General features: G+C 51.1%; 1 protein-coding gene and 1 long non-coding RNA gene across 2 annotated transcripts in view; one reads left to right on the forward strand and one right to left on the reverse strand.

Moving 5' to 3' along the window:
- LOC137332520 (uncharacterized) overlaps nucleotides 1-12027 on the reverse strand; it is a 15330-nt gene extending 3303 nt beyond the window's left edge. The window contains exons 1-2 of the long non-coding RNA XR_010965684.1: nucleotides 11761-12027; nucleotides 4145-10581 (exon numbers count right to left, since the gene is read on the reverse strand). This is a non-coding gene — a long non-coding RNA (uncharacterized lncRNA). The remainder of the gene's footprint in view (nucleotides 1-4144; nucleotides 10582-11760) is intronic.
- LOC137332519 (grpE protein homolog 2, mitochondrial-like) overlaps nucleotides 11417-20730 on the forward strand; it is an 18725-nt gene continuing 9411 nt past the window's right edge. The window contains exon 1 of the mRNA XM_067996422.1: nucleotides 11417-11553. Coding sequence (XP_067852523.1) covers nucleotides 11477-11553 — 77 coding nt within the window. The 5' untranslated portion in view covers nucleotides 11417-11476. The remainder of the gene's footprint in view (nucleotides 11554-20730) is intronic.

Consider the following 20730-nt stretch of genomic DNA (forward strand, 5'->3'; position numbering starts at 1 on the left):
GCCCACTTGCATCTTGCAGAGCGGCCAATTTTCATCTCTGAGCCTAGACAATAAGTGTTGGTAGACTATTCAACCATGGGAGTTATCACACCCAAACCCAATCCTGTCCTCACCAGCCATTACCTCCATACCCTGGAGCACTTAAGGCCAATTGTAACACTCTTGCTCCCACCAGCAAAGACTCGGGATGGATTCTGGGGCTTCCTAGGCAGAGGTGGACGCATCTAATTTTGTCCTTCAGCTTTGATGCTGGGTTAATCGCTTTACACCTTCTAGTTTTCACTTTATCTGTAGTGTCTAAAGTACACTTTCTTTCTGCTGCTCTACGCTTTTCCCTTTCACTTGTTCTTGAACAACTATTTGTACTATTTGTATTGTAAATTTCCCCTGGGTCCTCCCCTCTCTTGCTGCTTTCAACTTTACTCTCTTCTGACTCCCCGCTCAGGTTCCCATCCCCCTGCCACTCTAGTTTAACCCCTCCCCAACAGCAGTAGCAAACCCCCCTACGAGGATATTACTCCCAGATCTGTTGAGGTGCAACCCGTCCAGTTCGTACAAGTCCCACCTTCCCCAGAATCGGTCCCAATTCCTCAGGAATCTAAATCCGTCCCTCCTGCACCAACCCTCCAGCCACGCATTCATCTGGTCTATTCTCCTATTCCTATACTCATTAGCACGTGGCACTGGGAGCAATCCTGAGATTGCTACCCTTGAGGTCCTGCTTTTTAACTTATTTCCTAACTCCTTATATTGTGCTTACAGGACCTCATCCCTCTTTTTACCTATGTCGTTGGTACCAATATGGATCATGACCTCTGGCTGTTCACCCTCCCCCTTCAGAATGTCCTGCAGCTGCTCAGTGACATCCATGATCCTCGCACCAGGGAGGCAACATACCATCCTGGAATCACGTTTGCGGCCGCAGAAACGCCTGTCTGCTCCCCTAACTATAGAATCCCCTATCACAATTGCTCTCTCAACCTTTCTCCTCCCCCACTGTACAGCTGAACCACCCATGGTGCTCTGGTCTTGGCTCTGGCTGCACTCCCCAGAGGAACCCTCTCCCCCACCAGTACCCAGAACTGAATACTGGTTGGAGAGTGAGATGCCCTCAGGGGACTCCTGCACTACCTGCCTGGTCCTCCTTGTCTGTCTGGCGGTCACCCAGTCCCTCCCTGCCTGCATTCTCTTAATTTGTGGGGTGACCACCTCCTGAAACGTGCTATCCACGAAACTCTCAGCCTCGTGGATGCACTGCAGTGACGCCAGCTGCTGCTCAAGATCCGAAACCCGGAGCTCGAGCTCCACCAGCTGACGACACTTCCTGCACATGTGGTTGTCCAGGACATGGGAAGCATCCTGGAGTTCCCACATGGCACAGGTCATGCATTCCACAGGTCTGAGCTGCCCTGCCATGCCTTAATTTATTAGATTAACTTAAACCAAGCAAAAACAAATTAAGCCTTAAATACGGTTATTTTTGGTTTTGTTACTCTAGTTAAGTAGTTTAAGTTTTTAATTTTAATGAGCTACCTGTAGTTTTACGCTTCTAGATTTTAATTCAATTTTACCCAATTCCCTAACTCAGAGAGAAAAAAAACTGTAATACTCACCAGCAAATCACCTACCTGCTGTCCTATGACATCACTCCTTGTTTTTTCACAAGTGACTTCTTGCCTTTACTATTTCTCATCTCTATCCAAACTGATTCTACATCTTGGCCTTTAGAACTAAGGTCATTTCTCTCTATTATACTCATGTCATCCTTAATTAACAGCTACCCCTCCACCTTTTCCTAGCTTCCTGTCCTTCCGAAATGTCAAGTACCCTTAACTATTGAGGTTCCAGTCTTTGTCATCTGTAATGGCTATCAGATTGTACATATTTATTTCTATTTGAGCTGTCAATTCATCCATTTTGTTACGAATGCTATGCGCATTCAGATACAAAGCCTTTAGTGCTGTCTTTTTACTATTTTTGCAACCTCTAGCCTTATCTGCTGGCACTCTTAAGTTTGCATGTTCTGTCCTTTCCTGCCTTTCTCTGATTATCATTTCCCTTATCGCTACCTTGCTGTCTTGCCTTGTCTTCTTTCTTTAATTTATCACATCTTCCCTTACTTGATCCCTCGTCCCCACTATTTAGTTTAAAGCCTTCTCTACTGCCCTAGTTATAGAAACATAGAAAATAGAAGCAGGAGTAGACCATTCAGCCCTTCGAGCCTGCTCTGCCATTCAATATGATCATGGCTGATCCTCTATCTCAATACCATATTCCTGCTCTCTCCCCATACCCCTTGATGCCTTTTGATGCTCCTTCTTAAATATATTCAGTGACTTGGCCTCCACAGCCTTTTGTGGTAGAGAATTCCACAGGTTCACCGCCCTCTGAGTGAAGAAATTTCTCCTCATCTCAGTCCTAAATGTCCTATCCCGTATCCTGAGACTGTGACCCCTTGTTCTGGACCATGCAGCCAGGGGAAACATCCTCCCTGCATCCAGTCTGTCTAGCCCTGTCAGAATTTTATATGTTTCAATGAGATACGATTTACTAGAACACTGGCCCCAGCTCGGTTCAGATGAAGGCCGTCCCAACGGTACAGCTCCCACTTTCTCCAGAACTGGTGCCAGTGCCCCATGAATCGAAACCTATTTCTCCCACACCAATCTTTGAGCCATGAATTTAACTCTCTAATCTTATTTACCCTATGCCAATTTGCTCGTGGCTGAGGTAATACAGGAAGGATGTGATCGCTTTGGAGAGGGTGCAGAGGAGATTCACCAGGATGTTACCAGGGCTGGAGCGCTTCAGCTATGAAGAGAGACTGGGAAGATCGGGTTTGTTTTCCTTGGAGCAGAGGAGGCTGAGGGGGGACATGATTGAGGTGTACAAAATTATGAGGGGCACAGATAGGATGGATACTAAGGAGCTTTTTCCCTTTGTTGAGGGTTCTATAACAAGGGGACATAGATTCAAGGTAAAAGGCGGGAGGTTTAGAGGGGATTTGAGAAAGAACTTTTTCACCCAGAGGGTGGTTGGAGTCTGGAACTCACTGCCTGAAAGGGTTGTGGAGGCAGGAACCCTCACAACATTCAAGAAGCATTTGGATGAGCACTTGAAATGCCATAGCATACAAGGCTACGGACCAAATGCTGGAATATGGGATTAGAGTAGACAGGGCTTGATGGCCGGCGCGGACACGATGGGCCGAAGGGCCTCTATCCGTGCTGTATAACTCTATGACTCTATTACTCTAATAATCCAGAGATTACTACCTTTGAGGTTCTGCTTTTTAATTTAGCCCCTAGCTGCTCATACTCCCTAAGCAGAACCTCTTCCCTCATCCTACATATGCCATTGGTACCTACGTGGACCACGACAACTGGATCTTCCACCTCCCACTGCAAGTTCCTCTCCAGCCCAGCCCAGAGCAGATGTCCCGAACCCTGGCACAAGGAGGCAACACAGCCTTCTGGACTCTCGTTCTTGGCTGCAGAGAACTGTGTCTATGCCCCTGATTATACTGTCCCCTACTACCACTACATTCCTACTAACTCCCCCCGCTTGAATGGCTTCCTGTACCATGGTGCCACGGTCAGTTTGCTCATCCACCCTGCAGCCCCGCTTTCGTCTATACAGGCTGCAAGCACCTCAAAGCTGTTGGACAGTTGCAAGGGCAATTCTACCTTCTCGATCCCCTTACCTGCCTCGCTCGCAGTTACACCCTCCTATCCCTGACCACTGACCAATTTAGATAACCTTATCCTAAGGGGTGTGAGCACCGCCTGGAACCGAATGTCCAGGTATTTTTCCCTTCCCTGATGTGTTGCAGTGTCTGCAGCTCGACCTCCAGTTCAATGATTCTGAGCCGAAGCTCCTCAAGCCGCAGACACTTACTGCAGGCGTGTTTGCCCTGGATCACACTGGCGTCCGGTTGCTACACATCACCTGCCCTGCCATCTTTTTTATGTGTTAATTCATTTATTATTCTTCTTAATTAAATTTATAACTTATAAACTCTACTACTCCCAATAAGCTTTACAACTGCTAGTAAAACTACTACAACTACTAAAATCTTACAATTACTAAGTTACACTTGTTTTGAAAGTTAAACGAGACAAATACTCACCAACCAATCACTTACATGTTTCTCTATGATGTCACCATTGCATTTTTCCCAGAACGTGTTGGGTAGGTTCAGACTGGCAGCTTAACTCAGCTCTCGGGCCTTCCTTTATCAACCTCTGATCTCGCTTAACTCAGCTCTCGGGCCTTCCTTTATCGCCTCCGATCTCGCTCAACTCAGCTCTCAGGCCTTCCTTTATCCGCCTCTGATCTCGCTTAGCTCAGCTCTCGGGCCTTCCTTTATCCACCTCTGATCTCGCTTAGCTCAGCTCTTGGGCCTTCCTTTATCCGCCTCCGATCTCACTTAGCTCAGCTCTCGGGCCTTCTTTTATCCGCCTCTGATCTCGCTTAGCTCAGCTCTCCCGCTCTCAGGCCTTCCTTTATCCGCCTCTGATCTCGCTTAGCTCAGCTCTCCCGCTCTCGGGCCTTCTTTTATCCGCCTCTGATCTCGCTTAGCTCAGCTCTCCCGCTCTCAGGCCTTCCTTTATCCACCTCTGATCTCGCTTAGCTCAGCTCTCGAGCCTTCCTATATCCGCCTCCGATCTCGCATAGCTCAGCTCTCGGGCCTTCCTTTATCCGCCTCCGATCTCGCTTAGCTCAGCTCTCCCGCTCTCGGGCCTTCCTTTATCAGCTGCAATCTCGCTTAACTCAGCTCTCGGGCCTTCCTTTATCGCCTCCGATCTCGCTCAACTCAGCTCTCAGGCCTTCCTTTATCCGCCTCTGATCTCGCTTAGCTCAGCTCTCGGGCCTTCCTTTATCCGCCTCCGATCTCACTTAGCTCAGCTCTCGGGCCTTCCTTTATCCGCCTCCGATCTCGCTTAGCTCAGCTCTCCCGCTCTCGGGCCTTCCTTTATCCACCTCTGATCTCACTTAGTTCAGCTCTCGGGCCTTCCTTTATCCGCCTCCGATCTCGCTTAGCTCAGCTCTCCCGCTCTCGGGCCTTCCTTTATCCGCCTCCGATCTCACTTAGCTCAGCTCTCGGGCCCTCCTTTATCCGCCTCTGATCTCGCTTAGCTCAGCTCTCCCGCTCTCGGGCCTTCCTTTATCCACCTCTGATCTCACTTAGTTCAGCTCTCGGGCCTTCCTTTATCGCCTCCGATCTCGCTCAACTCAGCTCTCAGGCCTTCCTTTATCCGCCTCTGATCTCGCTTAGCTCAGCTCTCCCGCTCTCGGGCCTTCCTTTATCCACCTCTGATCTCGCTTAGCTCAGCTCTTGGGCCTTCCTTTATCCGCCTCCGATCTCACTTAGCTCAGCTCTCGGGCCTTCTTTTATCCGCCTCTGATCTCGCTTAGCTCAGCTCTCCCGCTCTCGGGCCTTCTTTTTTCCGCCTCTGATCTCGCTTAGCTCAGCTCTCCCGCTCTCGGGCCTTCCTATATCCGCCTCTGATCTCGCTTAGCTCAGCTCTCCCGCTCTCGGGCCTTCCTTTATCAGCTGCAATCTCGCTTAACTCAGCTCTCGGGCCTTCCTTTATCGCCTCCGATCTCGCTCAACTCAGCTCTCAGGCCTTCCTTTATCCACCTCTGATCTCGCTTAGCTCAGCTCTCCCGCTCTCGGGCCTTCCTTTATCCACCTCTGATCTCACTTAGTTCAGCTCTCAGGCCTTCCTTTATCCACCTCTGATTTCGCTTAGCTCAGCTCTCCCGCTCTCGGGCCTTCCTTTATCCGCCTCCGATCTCACTTAGCTCAGCTCTCGGGCCTTCCTTTATCCGCCTCCGATCTCACTTAGCTCAGCTCTCGGGCCTTCCTTTATCCGCCTCCGATCTCGCATAGCTCAGCTCTCGGGCCTTCCTTTATCCGCCTCCGATCTCGCATAGCTCAGCTCTCGGGCCTTCCTTTATCCGCCTCCGATCTCGCATAGCTCAGCTCTCGGGCCTTCCTTTATCCACCTCTGATCTCGCTTAGCTCAGCTCTCGGGCCTTCCTTTATCCGCCTCTGATCTCGCTTAGCTCAGCTCTCGGGCCCTCCTTTATCCGCCTCTGATCTCGCTTAGCTCAGCTCTCCAGCTCTCGGGCCTTCCTTTATCCGCCTCTGATCTCGCTTAGCTCAGCTCTCGGGCCTTCCTTTATCCGCCTCCGATCTCACTTAGCTCAGCTCTCGGGCCTTCCTTTATCCGCCTCCGATCTCACTTAGCTCAGCTCTCGGGCCCTCCTTTATCCGCCTCTGATCTCGCTTAGCTCAGCTCTCGGGCCTTCCTTTATCGCCTCCGATCTCGCTTAGCTCAGCTCTCGGGCCTTCCTTTATCCGCCTCCGATCTCGCATAGCTCAGCTCTCGGGCCTTCCTTTATCCACCTCTGATCTCGCTTAGCTCAGCTCTCGGGCCTTCCTTTATCCGCCTCCGATCTCACTTAGCTCAGCTCTCGGGCCTTCCTTTATCCGCCTCTGATCTCGCTTAGCTCAGCTCTCGGGCCCTCCTTTATCCGCCTCCGATCTCACTTAGCTCAGCTCTCCAGCTCTCGGGCCTTCCTTTATCCGCCTCTGATCTCGCTTAGTTCAGCTCTCCCGCTCTCGGGCCTTCCTTTATCCACCTCTGATCTCACTTAGTTCAGCTCTCGGGCCTTCCTTTATCCGCCTCCGATCTCACTTAGCTCAGCTCTCGGGCCTTCCTTTATCCGCCTCCGATCTCGCTTAGCTCAGCTCTCCAGCTCTCGGGCCTTCCTTTATCCACCTCTGATCTCGCTTAACTCAGCTCTCGGGCCTTCCTTTATCCACCTCTGATCTCGCTTAGCTCAGCTCTCGGGCCTTCCTTTATCCGCCTCTGATCTCGCTTAACTCAGCTCTCGGGCCTTCCTTTACCCGCCTCTGATCTCGCTTAACTCAGCTCTCGGGCCTTCCTTTATCCACCTCTGATCTCGCTTAGCTCAGCTCTCCCACTCTAGGGCCTTCCTTTATCCACCACTGATCTCGCTTAGCTCAGCTCTCGGGCCTTCCTTTATCCACCTCTGATCTCGCTTAGCTCAGCTCTCCCACTCTAGGGCCTTCCTTTATCCACCTCCGATTTCGCTTAGCTCAGCTCTCCCGCTCTCGGGCCTTCCTTTATCCACCACTGATCTCGCTTAGCTCAGCTCTCGGGCCTTCCTTTATCCACCTCCGATTTCGCTTAGCTCAGCTCTCCCGCTCTCGGGCCTTCCTTTATCCACCTCTGATCTCGCTTAACTCAGCTCTCGGGCCTTCCTTTATCCACCTCCGATCTCGCATAGCTCAGCTCTCGGGCCTTCCTTTATCCACCTCCGATCTCGCATAGCTCAGCTCTCGGGCCTTCCTTTATCCACCTCCGATCTCGCTTAGCTCAGCTCTCCCGCTCTCGGGCCTTCCTTTATCGCCTCTGATCTCGCTTAGCTCAGCTCTCCCGCTCTCGGGCATTCCTTTATCCACCTCTGATCTCACTTAGCTCAGCTCTCCCGCTCTCGGTCCTTCCTTTATCGCCTCCGATCTCGCTTAGCTCAACTCTCCCACTCTCGGACCTTCCTTTATCCGCCTCCGATCTCACTTCGCTCAGCTCTTGGGCCTTCCTTTTTCCGCCTCTGATCTCACTTAACTCAGCTCTCGGGCCTTCTTTTATCCGCCTGTGATCTCGCTTAAGTCAGCTCTCCCGCTCTCGGGCCTTCCTTTACCCGCCTCCAATCTCGCTTAACTCAGCTCTCGGGCCTTCCTTTATCCGCCACTGATCTCGCTTAGCTCAGCTCTCTCACTCTCGGGCCTTCCTTTATCCGCCTCCGGTCATGCTTAGCTCAGCTCTCCCGCTCTCGAGTACTGCCAATCTTTTAAGTACCTCAGCCATGCCCTCTGTCTCCACAAGATCATCTCCTTTTTTGTCCGTAATCAGTCCCACCCTTCCTTTGATTACCCTTTTACTATTTATATATTTATAAAAGACTTTTGGGTTCCCTTTTATGTTAGCCGCTAATCTATTTTCATACTCTCTCTTTGCCCCTCTTATTCCATTTTTTAGATCTCCTCTGTACTTTCTGTATTCAGCTTGGTTCTCTACTGTATTATGAACCTTACATTGGTCACAAGACTTTTTTGTGTTTCATTTTAATCTCTATATCTTTAGCCATCCAGGGACTCTAACTTTGGATGCCCTTCCCCTTTCGTTTCATGGAAATATGTCCACTCTGTACCTGAACCATCTCCTCTTTGAAGGCCTCCCATTGTTCAATTAAAGTTTTGCCTACCAATGTTTGATTCCAATCTACCTAGGCAAGATTCTTTTTTAACTCGCTGAATTTTACCCTCCTCCAGTTAAGTATTTTCACATTTGATTGTTCCTTGTCCTTTTCCATAACTATTCTAAACCACTGTTCCCCAAATTTTCCCCCAATGAATCATGCTCCACTTGCCCCACTTCATTCCCCAGATCTAGATCCAGCACTGTTTCCTTCCTCATTGGGTTGGAAGTTCTCATGTACACATTTCAGGAATTCCTCCCCCTCTTGGCCCTTTACACTGTTATTTCCCAGTCTACATTGGAATAATTGACATCCCCCATTATCACTACTCTATTGTTTTTGCATCTTTCTATAATTTGCCTGCAAATTTGCTCCTCTCTCTCCTTCCCACTATTTGGTGGCCTATAGTATACATCCAGTCGTGTAATAACTCCTTTATTGTTCCTTTGTTCTAACCAAATAGATTCTGTTTTTGACCCCTCAACTACATCGTCCCTTTCCAGTGCTATAATAATTTCTTTGATCAATACAGCCACCAACCCTCGCCTCCTTTCTTTCCTTCCCTATCTTTCCTGAATACCTTGTAACCAGGAATATTATGTACGCAATCATCCCCTTCTTTGAGCCATTTCTCTGTTATTGCCATTATATCATAGTCCCATGTGACGACTTAAGCCTGCAGCTCACCAACCTTATTTACCATGCTACTTGCATTAATGCACATGCACTCCAAATTCATCTTAGACTGCCTTGCATTTGCCCCTGTCTGAGCCCTCCTATTACTCAACTATTCTTTAGTCTAGTTTTATTTGTCCCTCCCAGTCCTCCGAGCACCTTGTTTCTCCTCTCTCTAATGTTTTGTCCTGGTGCCCATCCCCCTGCCAAATTAATTTAAAACTTCCCCCACAGCACTAGTTAACGTCCCCATGAGGACACTGGTCCCACCTTTGTTGAGGTGCAACCCGTCCATCTTGAAGAGATCCCTCCCACCCCAGAACTGGTCCCAATGCCCCTGGAATCTGAAGCCCTCTCTCCTGCACCATTTCTCCAGCCACACATTAACCCCTCTTATCCTGCAATTCCTATACTCACTAGCATGTGGCACTGGGAGTAATCCAGAGATTACTACCTTAGAGGTCCTGCTTTTAAACTTCCTCCCTAGCTCCTGAAACTCCGACTGCAGGACCTCACCCCTTTTTCTTCCTATGTCGTTGGTTCCCACATGGACCACGTCTTCTGGCTGGTCCCCTTGTCCCCTCAAAATGTTCTGCATCCTCTCAGTGATGAAATAAGTAGCAACAATATAAAAAAGGTTAATGGACAGTGCAACAACCTGGAGAAAGTGAAGACTGGAGCAAGAGAGGAACCTAGAGAGACAACATGGCGGAACAGCCTGGAGGGGAAAGTAGGGAAGAACAATGGCCAAGTTTGATATAGTACAGGTTGGAAAACAGGTAAAAAGCTAAAATTCATGTTGTTACATGAACTAGGTAATAAAGCATTGATTGATTCATTTATATTGCATTCTAAAGGATATGAGCACATCACCAATTAGAGGTGTGTTTGCACAAAACCCAAGATTTTAATCTGCTTATTTAATAAAAGAGACCATGTTATTGAAAGAATAGCTACCACAATGAAACAGTAGTGGGAGCAGTTAGAAGAGAGGATGTGATTCTCTAGAGCAGACTGGAAAAAAGACTGGAAAGTACCCTGGTGGCTGAGGGATGAATGTTGGCCTGGACATTGAGTGCTGCTCTTCTTCAAGTGGTGCCATGAGATATTTTATATCCACCTGAACAGGTAGCTGGTTCCTTGGTTTAACATTTCATTCAAAAGATGATAGCAATGGAAAAAGGTGACAATATTTTTTGAAAATAGATGTATTTGGTAAATTTTATCATGCTACCGAGGTGTCAGTCTTGGCTCAGTGATAGCACTCTTGCCTCGGAGTCAGAAGATTGTGGATTTAAGCCCACTCCAGAAATTCAAGCACATAATCCAGGCTTGACACTTGAGTGTAGAACTGAAGGAATGTTGCACTGGCAGAGGTGCTGTCTTTCGGGTGAGAAATTAAACAGAGTCTGCCCTCCCAGGTGAATTAAAAAAATCCCATGATACTTTTTGAAGTGAAAGGTAACATCACTGAACCATCTATCCTCGTTCTGAGTGGCTATACCTGCTACTTAGTAATTTGCTAGTTGAATAAAAGCAAAATACTGCGGCTGCTGGAAATCTGAAATAAAAACAGAAAATGCTGGAAACTCTCAGCAGGTCAGATACCATCTGTGGAGAGAAACAGAGTTAATGTTACAGGTCGATGACCTTTCATCAGAACGGGAAGTTAAATATTTAACAAATTATAAGGAAGTGCAGAGCCAAGGGAAAAAGTGTGTGTGTGTGTGGGGGGGTAGGGGTTGGAAAGGACAAAAGGGAAGCTCTGTGATAGGGTGGAGGGCAGGAGTGATTAAATGACAAAAGGGATGATGGTGCACAGCAAAAGGGAGATGGTAATGGGACAATAAAGAAACAAGAGATGGGGTCAGAGGAGGTATAAATGTCAACTGCAGGACCATTACCAGCACCTGCTGTCCAAGAAAATAAGAGCGGTGATTACGATCTGAAGTTGTTGAAATCAATGTTGAGGCCGCAAGGTTGTAAAGTGCCTAATTGAAAGATGAGGTGCTGTTCCTCAAGCTTGCGTTGCACTTCACTTGAACAGTGTAGGAGGCCAAGGGCAGAGACATCAGGAGTGGGAGTGAGATGGAGAATTAAAATGGCAAGTGAGGGGAACCTCAGGGTCATGCTTGCCGACTGAACAGAGGTGTTCAGCAAAGCGATCACTCAATCTGCGTTTGGTCTCCCCCTGCACGGTGAGGTGCGAGTACAGGATACTAAGTTGGAAGAAGTACAAGTAAATCTGCTATTTCACTTGGAAGGAGCGCTTGAACGGTGGGAAAGGAGGTGAAAGAACCAGTTCATAATGTCAATCACAGAGGAACAAAAGCGAATGACATGTGATGGCGAGCAGGCCGGTTGGGAGTTGTAGTCCGCCCGCCTCCACCTGCTTTGTCACAGGGGCGGACCACAACTTCCAGCAGGCCGTGCGATTGGGGGGGGGGGGGGGGGGGTTTGTCGCCTATTAAAAGCGGAGAACCCGGAGGCCAAGGTTATAGCGAGAATGGCGACCAAGTACTTGCGGGCGGTGCGGTCGAATTGTAGTAACGCGGTGATCTGGGCATCGTGGAAGAGCGGAAGGTGAGTTTGGGAGGTTCTGGTCTCGCACCTTTGCCGTGTTCGCGGCGCCCACTGACTGCGTGGCTGGTACCGATACCGGGGGGGGGGGGGGCTTCTTCACCCGTGCCCGGGACGGCAAGTGGGCAAGGGGCGGGGATCGCAGGCCCCGGGCCCTCGGCTGTTCAATAATAAATGAACAAATATTCCCCCCCCCCCACACACACACACCTCCTGAACGGTACAGCTTCTCCCGACCTAGTGTGAGCGGCCTCTCTCTCTCTCTCTCCCTCCCGGCGGTCAGGCCGGTTCGGTTCCGACTGATATCGGCCGGGGTCCTCGGCCGCGGGTTGCAGCGACAGCCGCGGCCGGCGGAGGAGAAGTTGCGGATCTAACGGGTCCTGCTGGGGCGATGGTGAGAGTGAAGCCCCGAGGGTGGCTCGGTCCGTCCATCACTCCGGGGATCGGGTCAGGGTGAGCCGCAGTCTGACGGTAACACCGACCACTCGGATTGTCTTTAATCAGAAGCCCCACCCCCCCCCCCCCCCTCCCGCGAGACGGATATTTAAACTTTCAGACGGTTATTTGAGAATGTCGGCGGGCTCCGTGTTTACAGCCGAGAAATTACCCAACGGACTATTTGTAAATTCACTCTGTGATTGTGTAGGAATTTTCCTAGAGGGGAAAACCAATCTCGTAGAGAGAGAGAGTCTGGTCTCGGCTTTTACTAAATCAAAATACTGCGGCTGCTGGAAATCTAAAATAAAAACGGGAAATGCTGGAGAAGCTCAAGCAACGTCTGTGGAGATGCCGGTGATGGACTGGGGTTCACAATTGTAAACAATTTTACAACACCAAGTTATAGTCCAACAAATTTATTTTAAATTCCACAAGCTTTCGGAGGCTTCCTCCTTCCTCCGGTGAACGGTGTGGTTTCCTGAGGAAGGAGGAAGCCTCCGAAAGCTTGTGGAATTTAAAATAAATTTGTTGGACTATAACTTGGTGTTGTAAAATTGTTTACAATTGTGAACCCCAGTCCATCACCGGCATCTCCACATCTGTGGAGAAAGAAACGGTTAATGTTTCGGGTCTTTGGTCCCCCTCAGGAGGATCAGTTCTGGCAAACGGTCATCGACCTGAATCGTTAACCCTGTTTCTTTCTCCACGGGAGCTGCCTGACCTGTTGGGAGTTTCCAGCATTTTCTGGCTTTTTAAAAAAAAACTAGTTTGACTCTTGTCCGAAATGGGAGTGGAGACGGGGGGGTGGTGGTGTTGGGGTTTCGAAGAAATGGGAGTTGGACGATTAGATCATGCCCGTTAAAAATAAATAGTTTTCGTAGAAATCTTTTTTTTAATTATTTGGCACACTTGCTTCTGCTAGTTCAGCCCGACCCCCCAAGTGTGGTTTGGCAGCGGTCCCGCGGTGGTTGCAGCTGGTTCTCCAGTCGTGCTGCTCCTCACGTAGGCGATTTACATTCCTCACAGAGCAGGAAATGAAGTGAGTGCAGGGGAGGGAAATAAAACTGAAATCTATTTCCACGAAATCCAGACGTGGGTTTAACTATGTCTCTTTCTTTCTTTTCCAACCCCCCCCCCCCCCCGGATCACTGTTTATTCCTAGTAATTTGTGATCGTTATAAAATGTGTTCCAGACGCTGACTCAATTCAAAGGGCCCCTTCTGCGCTCGATAACAATGTCAGCTGGAGTAATTGTCTCTCGAGGGAGCAGAAGCGTGTTCATAAATTGAGGACTCCATCCTTGGTTTTTAATTGCATTTTTTAAATGTAGAATGTGTGTGGGGTGGGGGGAAGGAAAGAGAGGGACAAAAGACCAAGTCAAGTGTACAATAAGTAACCCGAAACTTCTTGAGTAAGCAAGCAGATATTTGTGACTGACTGAGACGGGAATTTCCGCAGTCACTTGACACTCCTGGGGGAGGTGCAGCCGATCGCGGTACTGGTGCCTCTGTTGGAACTCGAGGGAGGTTGGCTGGATATCTTGTCGTCTTCATGCGCCGTTAGATCTTGGTTTTGATTTTAATGGACAGAAGTCTCGCATTTATACAGCGACTTGTCAGGTTCCAGGAACGGCCTGAAGTATTTCACATTGCTCTTGTTATATAGGCAACTGCAGACGGTCCTACTCTTCTACAGACCTTGATTACTCATTTTGCTTTGTAGTCTGGACTTATGGGTGTTATATTAGGACTTTAAAACAACCCTTTTGTATAGTACAGTTTTGTGTTTGAAGACTGGGCTATTTGAGATTAGGATGATACTTTTTTTTATCTCCCCCCCCCCCCCCCCCCCACACACACACACACACACACACACACACAGGATAGTGTATATCTTCTACTTTTCACCTCCCCACCATACTTGTATGGATTTAGAAGTTTGTGAGACAAGATCCCATGCCCTGATACATTGTTACACCACTATGGTGAATTGTTTACCCTGAATGTTTTGAAGTCTTTAGGTTTTCACAATAATTTATCTACCTGTGTACTTGTGGTAGAGGATGCTAAATTGCTATGCTGCTTCTCCCTGAATGAACTGTATTTCACCTGGACTAGTTCCATCATCTTGACCAAGTGACTATTCTTCAGATGTGAGCCTGGATGGTTACCATTAATGAGCTGCTTGATCTTCTGGAGCCGTCACAACCAAGCCTGACCTAGGCCCCTTAAGTATGCCTGCTCCTTCTTAGCAAGGTTTGATGGGTAGCAATTTGAAGTAGATAAGTTGAGCATTGTGCTGTGTTCCCCACTTCGTGGACACTGAAGCCAATTGTAACTAATTCAACTACATCTGCCAAGCTGAGATGGATTTAGTCAATATAAGGATGGAATCTGTGACCTGGGTCTGCAAGATTCACTATTGTGGTTGCCCATTGATTCATCAGGGAGCACAGTGCAATTGTGCTAAACGTATTAGGTTATTTTTGTTCCTCCTCTCTTTAATTTTCTCTGTCATCTCTCCTGAAGGGATTGATTCTTTTACAGTTCGTTCAGGCAGTAGCTACCTTGCCAATATGGACACACATTATTGCAACCTCAGGACCTCGCAAATCACTTCACTGCCAATGAATTACTTTTGATGTGCAGTTATTGTATAGTAGCATAGCAGTGACATCCTACAAACAGTGAATTAGAGCATTTAGTCTAATTTTTTGGTGATGTTGGTTTAGAAAAAATGTTGGCCAGGATACCTAGGACAATGCCTTGCTCCTCTTTGGTGCCATGGGATCTTCTAGACCAGCAGATGGGGCTTTGGTTTAATGTCTCCTCCAAAGGCAGTACCTCCAACAATGCAGCACTGTAGTGTCAGACTAGATTATGTGCTCAAATCCTGGAGGGGAATTAAAATTACACCCATAGACTCCCAAGATGAGGGTGCCACCAAGCTGATGCATGCACACGTGCAGTTGGGGGGGGGGGGGGGGGAAAGCCAAATTAGCTTTCTGCTCTGGTTGAGATCACCTAATTTGAGATTGAACCTAGGATTTTCCTGGTATATGGCGAATTGATTCACCAGATAAACTCGTATAGTCCTGTGATAAGTAAATGTATCTGTTAGTACACACCCTGGCAGACTTACTATTGCATTTGGCACTTTGATTTGTGGTACACTAAAAGTCTCATGATTGCTATGAGTTACAGCTCCCAAAATCTTGCAGTTTTTTTAATGCCTTATTAGGTGTAGAATTACAGGGAGGCAGACATGGTGTATGTACTGTTTTGCACGTACTGTTAGCTTTAAAAGTCACAGCGAGCGGATGAGAATCTTAAGCAGTTAAAAATTGTCAACGTTAAGCCTAAATGCAAGGTATACAGAAAGGTTTGGTTCCAACTTTTAGATGTGAAAATTAATTGTCTTTATATTCTGCTTTGTTGTCTGAGTATCCGTTGCACCTTTAAAATGAGTTTTTTCAGAATTCAATCTGTTCAGTAATGTTTTTGCACCTATCACTTTGGATCTTTCTTTCGTTCCTTCAGTCACCTTCTTCTCTCCCCACCCCCCCCCCCCCTCGTTCCTTCAGTCACCTTCTTCTCTTCCCCCCCCCCCCCCCCCCCCCCCCCTCGTTCCTTCAGTCGCCTTCTTCTCTTCTTCTCTCCCCACCCCCCCCCCCTCGTTCCTTCGGTCACCTTCTTCTCTTCCCCCCCCCCCCCCCGTTCCTTCAGTCACCTTCTTCTCCCCCCCCCCCCCCCCCCCCCCCCTCGTTCCTTCAGTCACCTTCTTCTCCCCCCCCCCCCCCCCCCGCCCCCTCGTTCCTTCAGTCACCTTCTTCTCTTCCCCCCCCCCCCCCCCCCCTCGTTCCTTCAGTCACCTTCTTCTCTTCTCCCCCCCCCCCCCCCCCCCCGTTCCTTCAGTCACCTTCTTCTCTCCCCCGCCCCCCCTCGTTCCTTCAGTCACCTTCTTCTCTCTTCCCCCCCTCCCCCCGTTCCTTCAGTCACCTTCTTCTCTCTTCCCCCCCTCCCCCCGTTCCATCAGTCACCTTCTTCTCCCCCCCCTCGTTCCTTCAGTCACCTTCTTCTCCCCCCCCCCCTCGTTCCTTCAGTCACCTTCTTCTCCCCCCCCCCTCGTTCCTTCAGTCACCTTCTTCTCCCCCCCCTCGTTCCTTCAGTCACCTTCTTCTTCCCCCCCCTCGTTCCTTCAGTCACCTTCTTCTCCCCCCCCTTGTTCCTTCAGTCACCTTCTTCTCCCCCCCCCTTGTTCCTTCAGTCACCTTCTTCTCCCCCCCCCCTTGTTCCTTCAGTCACCTTCTTCTCCCCCCCCTTGTTCCTTCAGTCACCTTCTTCTCCCCCCCCTTGTTCCTTCAGTCACCTTCTTCTCCCCCCCCTTGTTCCTTCAGTCACCTTCTTCTCCCCCCCCTTGTTCCTTCAGTCACCTTCTTCTTCCCCCCCCTTGTTCCTTCAGTCACCTTCTTCTCCCCCCCCTTGTTCCTTCAGTCACCTTCTTCTCCCCCCCCTTGTTCCTTCAGTCACCTTCTTCTCCCCCCCCTTGTTCCTTCAGTCACCTTCTTCTCCCCCCCCTCGTTCCTTCAGTCACCTTCTTCTCCCCCCCCCTCGTTCCTTCAGTCACCTTCTTCTCCCCCCCCTCGTTCCTTCAGTCACCTTCTTCTCCCCCCCCTCGTTCCTTCAGTCACCTTCTTCTCCCCCCCCCTCGTTCCTTCAGTCACCTTCTTCTCCCCCCCCCTCGTTCCTTCAGTCACCTTCTTCTCCCCCCCCTCGTTCCTTCAGTCACCTTCTTCTCCCCCCCCTCGTTCCTTCAGTCACCTTCTTCTCCCCCCCCTCGTTCCTTCAGTCACCTTCTTCTCCCCCCCCTCGTTCCTTCAGTCACCTTCTTCTCCCCCCCTCGTTCCTTCAGTCACCTTCTTCTCCCCCCCCTCGTTCCTTCAGTCACCTTCTTCTCCCCCCCCTCGTTCCTTCAGTCACCTTCTTCTCCCCCCCTCGTTCCTTCAGTCACCTTCTTCTCCCCCCCCCTCGTTCCTTCAGTCACCTTCTTCTCCCCCCCCTCGTTCCTTCAGTCACCTTCTTCTCCCCCCCCTCGTTCCTTCAGTCACCTTCTTCTCCCCCCCCTCGTTCCTTCAGTCACCTTCTTCTCCCCCCCCTCGTTCCTTCAGTCACCTTCTTCTCCCCCCCCTCGTTCCTTCAGTCACCTTCTTCTCCCCCCCCTCGTTCCTTCAGTCACCTTCTTCTCCCCCCCCCTCGTTCCTTCAGTCACCTTCTTCTCCCCCCCTCGTTCCTTCAGTCACCTTCTTCTCCCCCCCCCCCCCCCCCCCCTCGTTCCTTCAGTCACCTTCTTCTCCCCCCCCCTCGTTCCTTCAGTCACCTTCTTCTCCCCCCCCTTCGTTCCTTCAGTCACCTTCTTCTCCCCCCCCCTTCGTTCCTTCAGTCACCTTCTTCTCCCCCCCCCTTCGTTCCTTCAGTCACCTTCTTCTCCCCCCCCCTTCGTTCCTTCAGTCACCTTCTTCTCCCCCCCCCTTCGTTCCTTCAGTCACCTTCTTCTCCCCCCCCTTCGTTCCTTCAGTCACCTTCTTCTCCCCCCCCTTCGTTCCTTCAGTCACCTTCTTCTCCCCCCCCTTCGTTCCTTCAGTCACCTTCTTCTCCCCCCCCTTCGTTCCTTCAGTCACCTTCTTCTCCCCCCCTTCGTTCCTTCAGTCACCTTCTTCTCCACCCCCCTTCGTTCCTTCAGTCACCTTCTTCTCCCCCCCCTTCGTTCCTTCAGTCACCTTCTTCTCCCCCCCCCCCCCCCCGCCTTCGTTCCTTCAGTCACCTTCTTCTCCCCCCCTTCGTTCCTTCAGTCACCTTCTTCTCCCCCCCCTTCGTTCCTTCAGTCACCTTCTTCTCCCCCCCCTTCGTTCCTTCAGTCACCTTCTTCTCCCCCCCTTCGTTCCTTCAGTCACCTTCTTCTCCCCCCCTTCGTTCCTTCAGTCACCTTCTTCTCCCCCCCTTCGTTCCTTCAGTCACCTTCTTCTCCCCCCCTTCGTTCCTTCAGTCACCTTCTTCTCCACCCCCTTCGTTCCTTCAGTCACCTTCTTCTCCCCCCCCCTTCGTTCCTTCAGTCACCTTCTTCTCCCCCCCCCTTCGTTCCTTCAGTCACCTTCTTCTCCCCCCCCCTTCGTTCCTTCAGTCACCTTCTTCTCCCCCCCCCTTCGTTCCTTCAGTCACCTTCTTCTCCCCCCCCCTTCGTTCCTTCAGTCACCTTCTTCTCCCCCCCCTTCGTTCCTTCAGTCACCTTCTTCTCCCCCCCCCCCCCCCCCCCCCCCCTTCGTTCCTTCAGTCACCTTCTTCTCCCCCCCCTTCGTTCCTTCAGTCACCTTCTTCTCCCCCCCCTTCGTTCCTTCAGTCACCTTCTTCTCCCCCCCCTTCGTTCCTTCAGTCACCTTCTTCTCCCCCCCCTTCGTTCCTTCAGTCACCTTCTTCTCCCCCCCCTTCGTTCCTTCAGTCACCTTCTTCTCCCCCCCCTTCGTTCCTTCAGTCACCTTCTTCTCCCCCCCCTTCGTTCCTTCAGTCACCTTCTTCTCCCCCCCCTTCGTTCCTTCAGTCACCTTCTTCTCCCCCCCCTTCGTTCCTCCAGTCACCTTCTTCTCTCCCCCCCCGCCCCCTTCGTTCCTTCAGTCACCTTCTTCTCTCCCCCCCCCCCCCCCCTTCGTTCCTTCAGTCACCTTCTTCTCCCCCCCCCCCCCCCTTCGTTCCTTCAGTCACCTTCTTCTCCCCCCCCCCCCCCCCCTTCGTTCCTTCAGTCACCTTCTTCTCCCCCCCCCCTTCGTTCCTTCAGTCACCTTCTTCTCCCCCCCCCCTTCGTTCCTTCAGTCACCTTCTTCTCCCCCCCCTTCGTTCCTTCAGTCACCTTCTTCTCCCCCCCTTCGTTCCTTCAGTCACCTTCTTCTCCCCCCCTTCGTTCCTTCAGTCACCTTCTTCTCCCCCCCTTCGTTCCTTCAGTCACCTTCTTCTCCCCCCCCTTCGTTCCTTCAGTCACCTTCTTCTCCCCCCCCTTCGTTCCTTCAGTCACCTTCTTCTCCCCCCCTTCGTTCCTTCAGTCACCTTCTTCTCCCCCCCTTCGTTCCTTCAGTCACCTTCTTCTCCCCCCCTTCGTTCCTTCAGTCACCTTCTTCTCCCCCCCTTCGTTCCTCCAGTCACCTTCTTCTCTCCCCCCCCGCCCCCTTCGTTCCTTCAGTCACCTTCTTCTCCCCCCCCCCCCCCCCCCCTTCGTTCCTTCAGTCACCTTCTTTCTCCCCCCCCCCCCCCTTCGTTCCTTCAGTCACCTTCTTCTCCCCCCCCCCCCCCCCCCTTCGTTCCTTCAGTCACCTTCTTCTCCCCCCCCCCCCCCCCCCCCCCTTCGTTCCTTCAGTCACCTTCTTCTCCCCCCCCCCCCCTTCGTTCCTTCAGTCACCTTCTTCTCCCCCCCCCCCCTTCGTTCCTTCAGTCACCTTCTTCCCCCCCCCTTTGTTCCTTCAGTCACCTTCTTCTTCCCCCCCCCCCTCCCCTTCGTTCCTTCAGTCACCTTCTTCTTCCTTCCCCCCCCCCCTTCGTTCCTTCAGTCACCTTCTTCCCCCCCCTTCGTTCCTTCAGTCACCTTCTTCCCCCCCCTTCGTTCCTTCAGTCACCTTCTTCCCCCCCCTTCGTTCCTTCAGTCACCTTCTTCCCCCCCCTTCGTTCCTTCAGTCACCTTCTTCCCCCCCCTTCGTTCCTTCAGTCACCTTCTTCCCCCCCCTTCGTTCCTTCAGTCACCTTCTTCCCCCCCCTTCGTTCCTTCAGTCACCTTCTTCCCCCCCCTTCGTTCCTTCAGTCACCTTCTTCCCCCCCCTTCGTTCCTTCAGTCACCTTCTTCCCCCCCCTTCGTTCCTTCAGTCACCTTCTTCCCCCCCCTTCGTTCCTTCAGTCACCTTCTTCCCCCCCCTTCGTTCCTTCAGTCACCTTCTTCCCCCCCCTTCGTTCCTTCAGTCACCTTCTTCCCCCCCCTTCGTTCCTTCAGTCACCTTCCCCCCCCTTCGTTCCTTCAGTCACCTTCTTCCCCCCCCTTCGTTCCTTCAGTCACCTTCTTCCCCCCCCTTCGTTCCTTCAGTCACCTTCTTCCCCCCCCTTCGTTCCTTCAGTCACCTTCTTCCCCCCCCTTCGTTCCTTCAGTCACCTTCTTCCCCCCCCTTCGTTCCTTCAGTCACCTTCTTCCCCCCCCTTCGTTCCTTCAGTCACCTTCTTCCCCCCCCTTCGTTCCTTCAGTCACCTTCTTCCCCCCCCTTCGTTCCTTCAGTCACCTTCTTCCCCCCCCTTCGTTCCTTCAGTCACCTTCTTCCCCCCCCTTCGTTCCTTCAGTCACCTTCTTCCCCCCCCTTCGTTCCTTCAGTCACCTTCTTCCCCCCCCTTCGTTCCTTCAGTCACCTTCTTCCCCCCCCTTCGTTCCTTCAGTCACCTTCTTCCCCCCCCTTCGTTCCTTCAGTCACCTTCTTCCCCCCCCTTCGTTCCTTCAGTCACCTTCTTCCCCCCCCTTCGTTCCTTCAGTCACCTTCTTCCCCCCCCTTCGTTCCTTCAGTCACCTTCTTCCCCCCCCTTCGTTCCTTCAGTCACCTTCTTCCCCCCCCTTCGTTCCTTCAGTCACCTTCTTCCCCCCCCTTCGTTCCTTCAGTCACCTTCTTCCCCCCCCTTCGTTCCTTCAGTCACCTTCTTCCCCCCCCTTCGTTCCTTCAGTCACCTTCTT

Source organism: Heptranchias perlo, chromosome 14, assembly GCF_035084215.1.
Source record: "Heptranchias perlo isolate sHepPer1 chromosome 14, sHepPer1.hap1, whole genome shotgun sequence".
NCBI lineage: Eukaryota > Metazoa > Chordata > Chondrichthyes > Hexanchiformes > Hexanchidae > Heptranchias > Heptranchias perlo.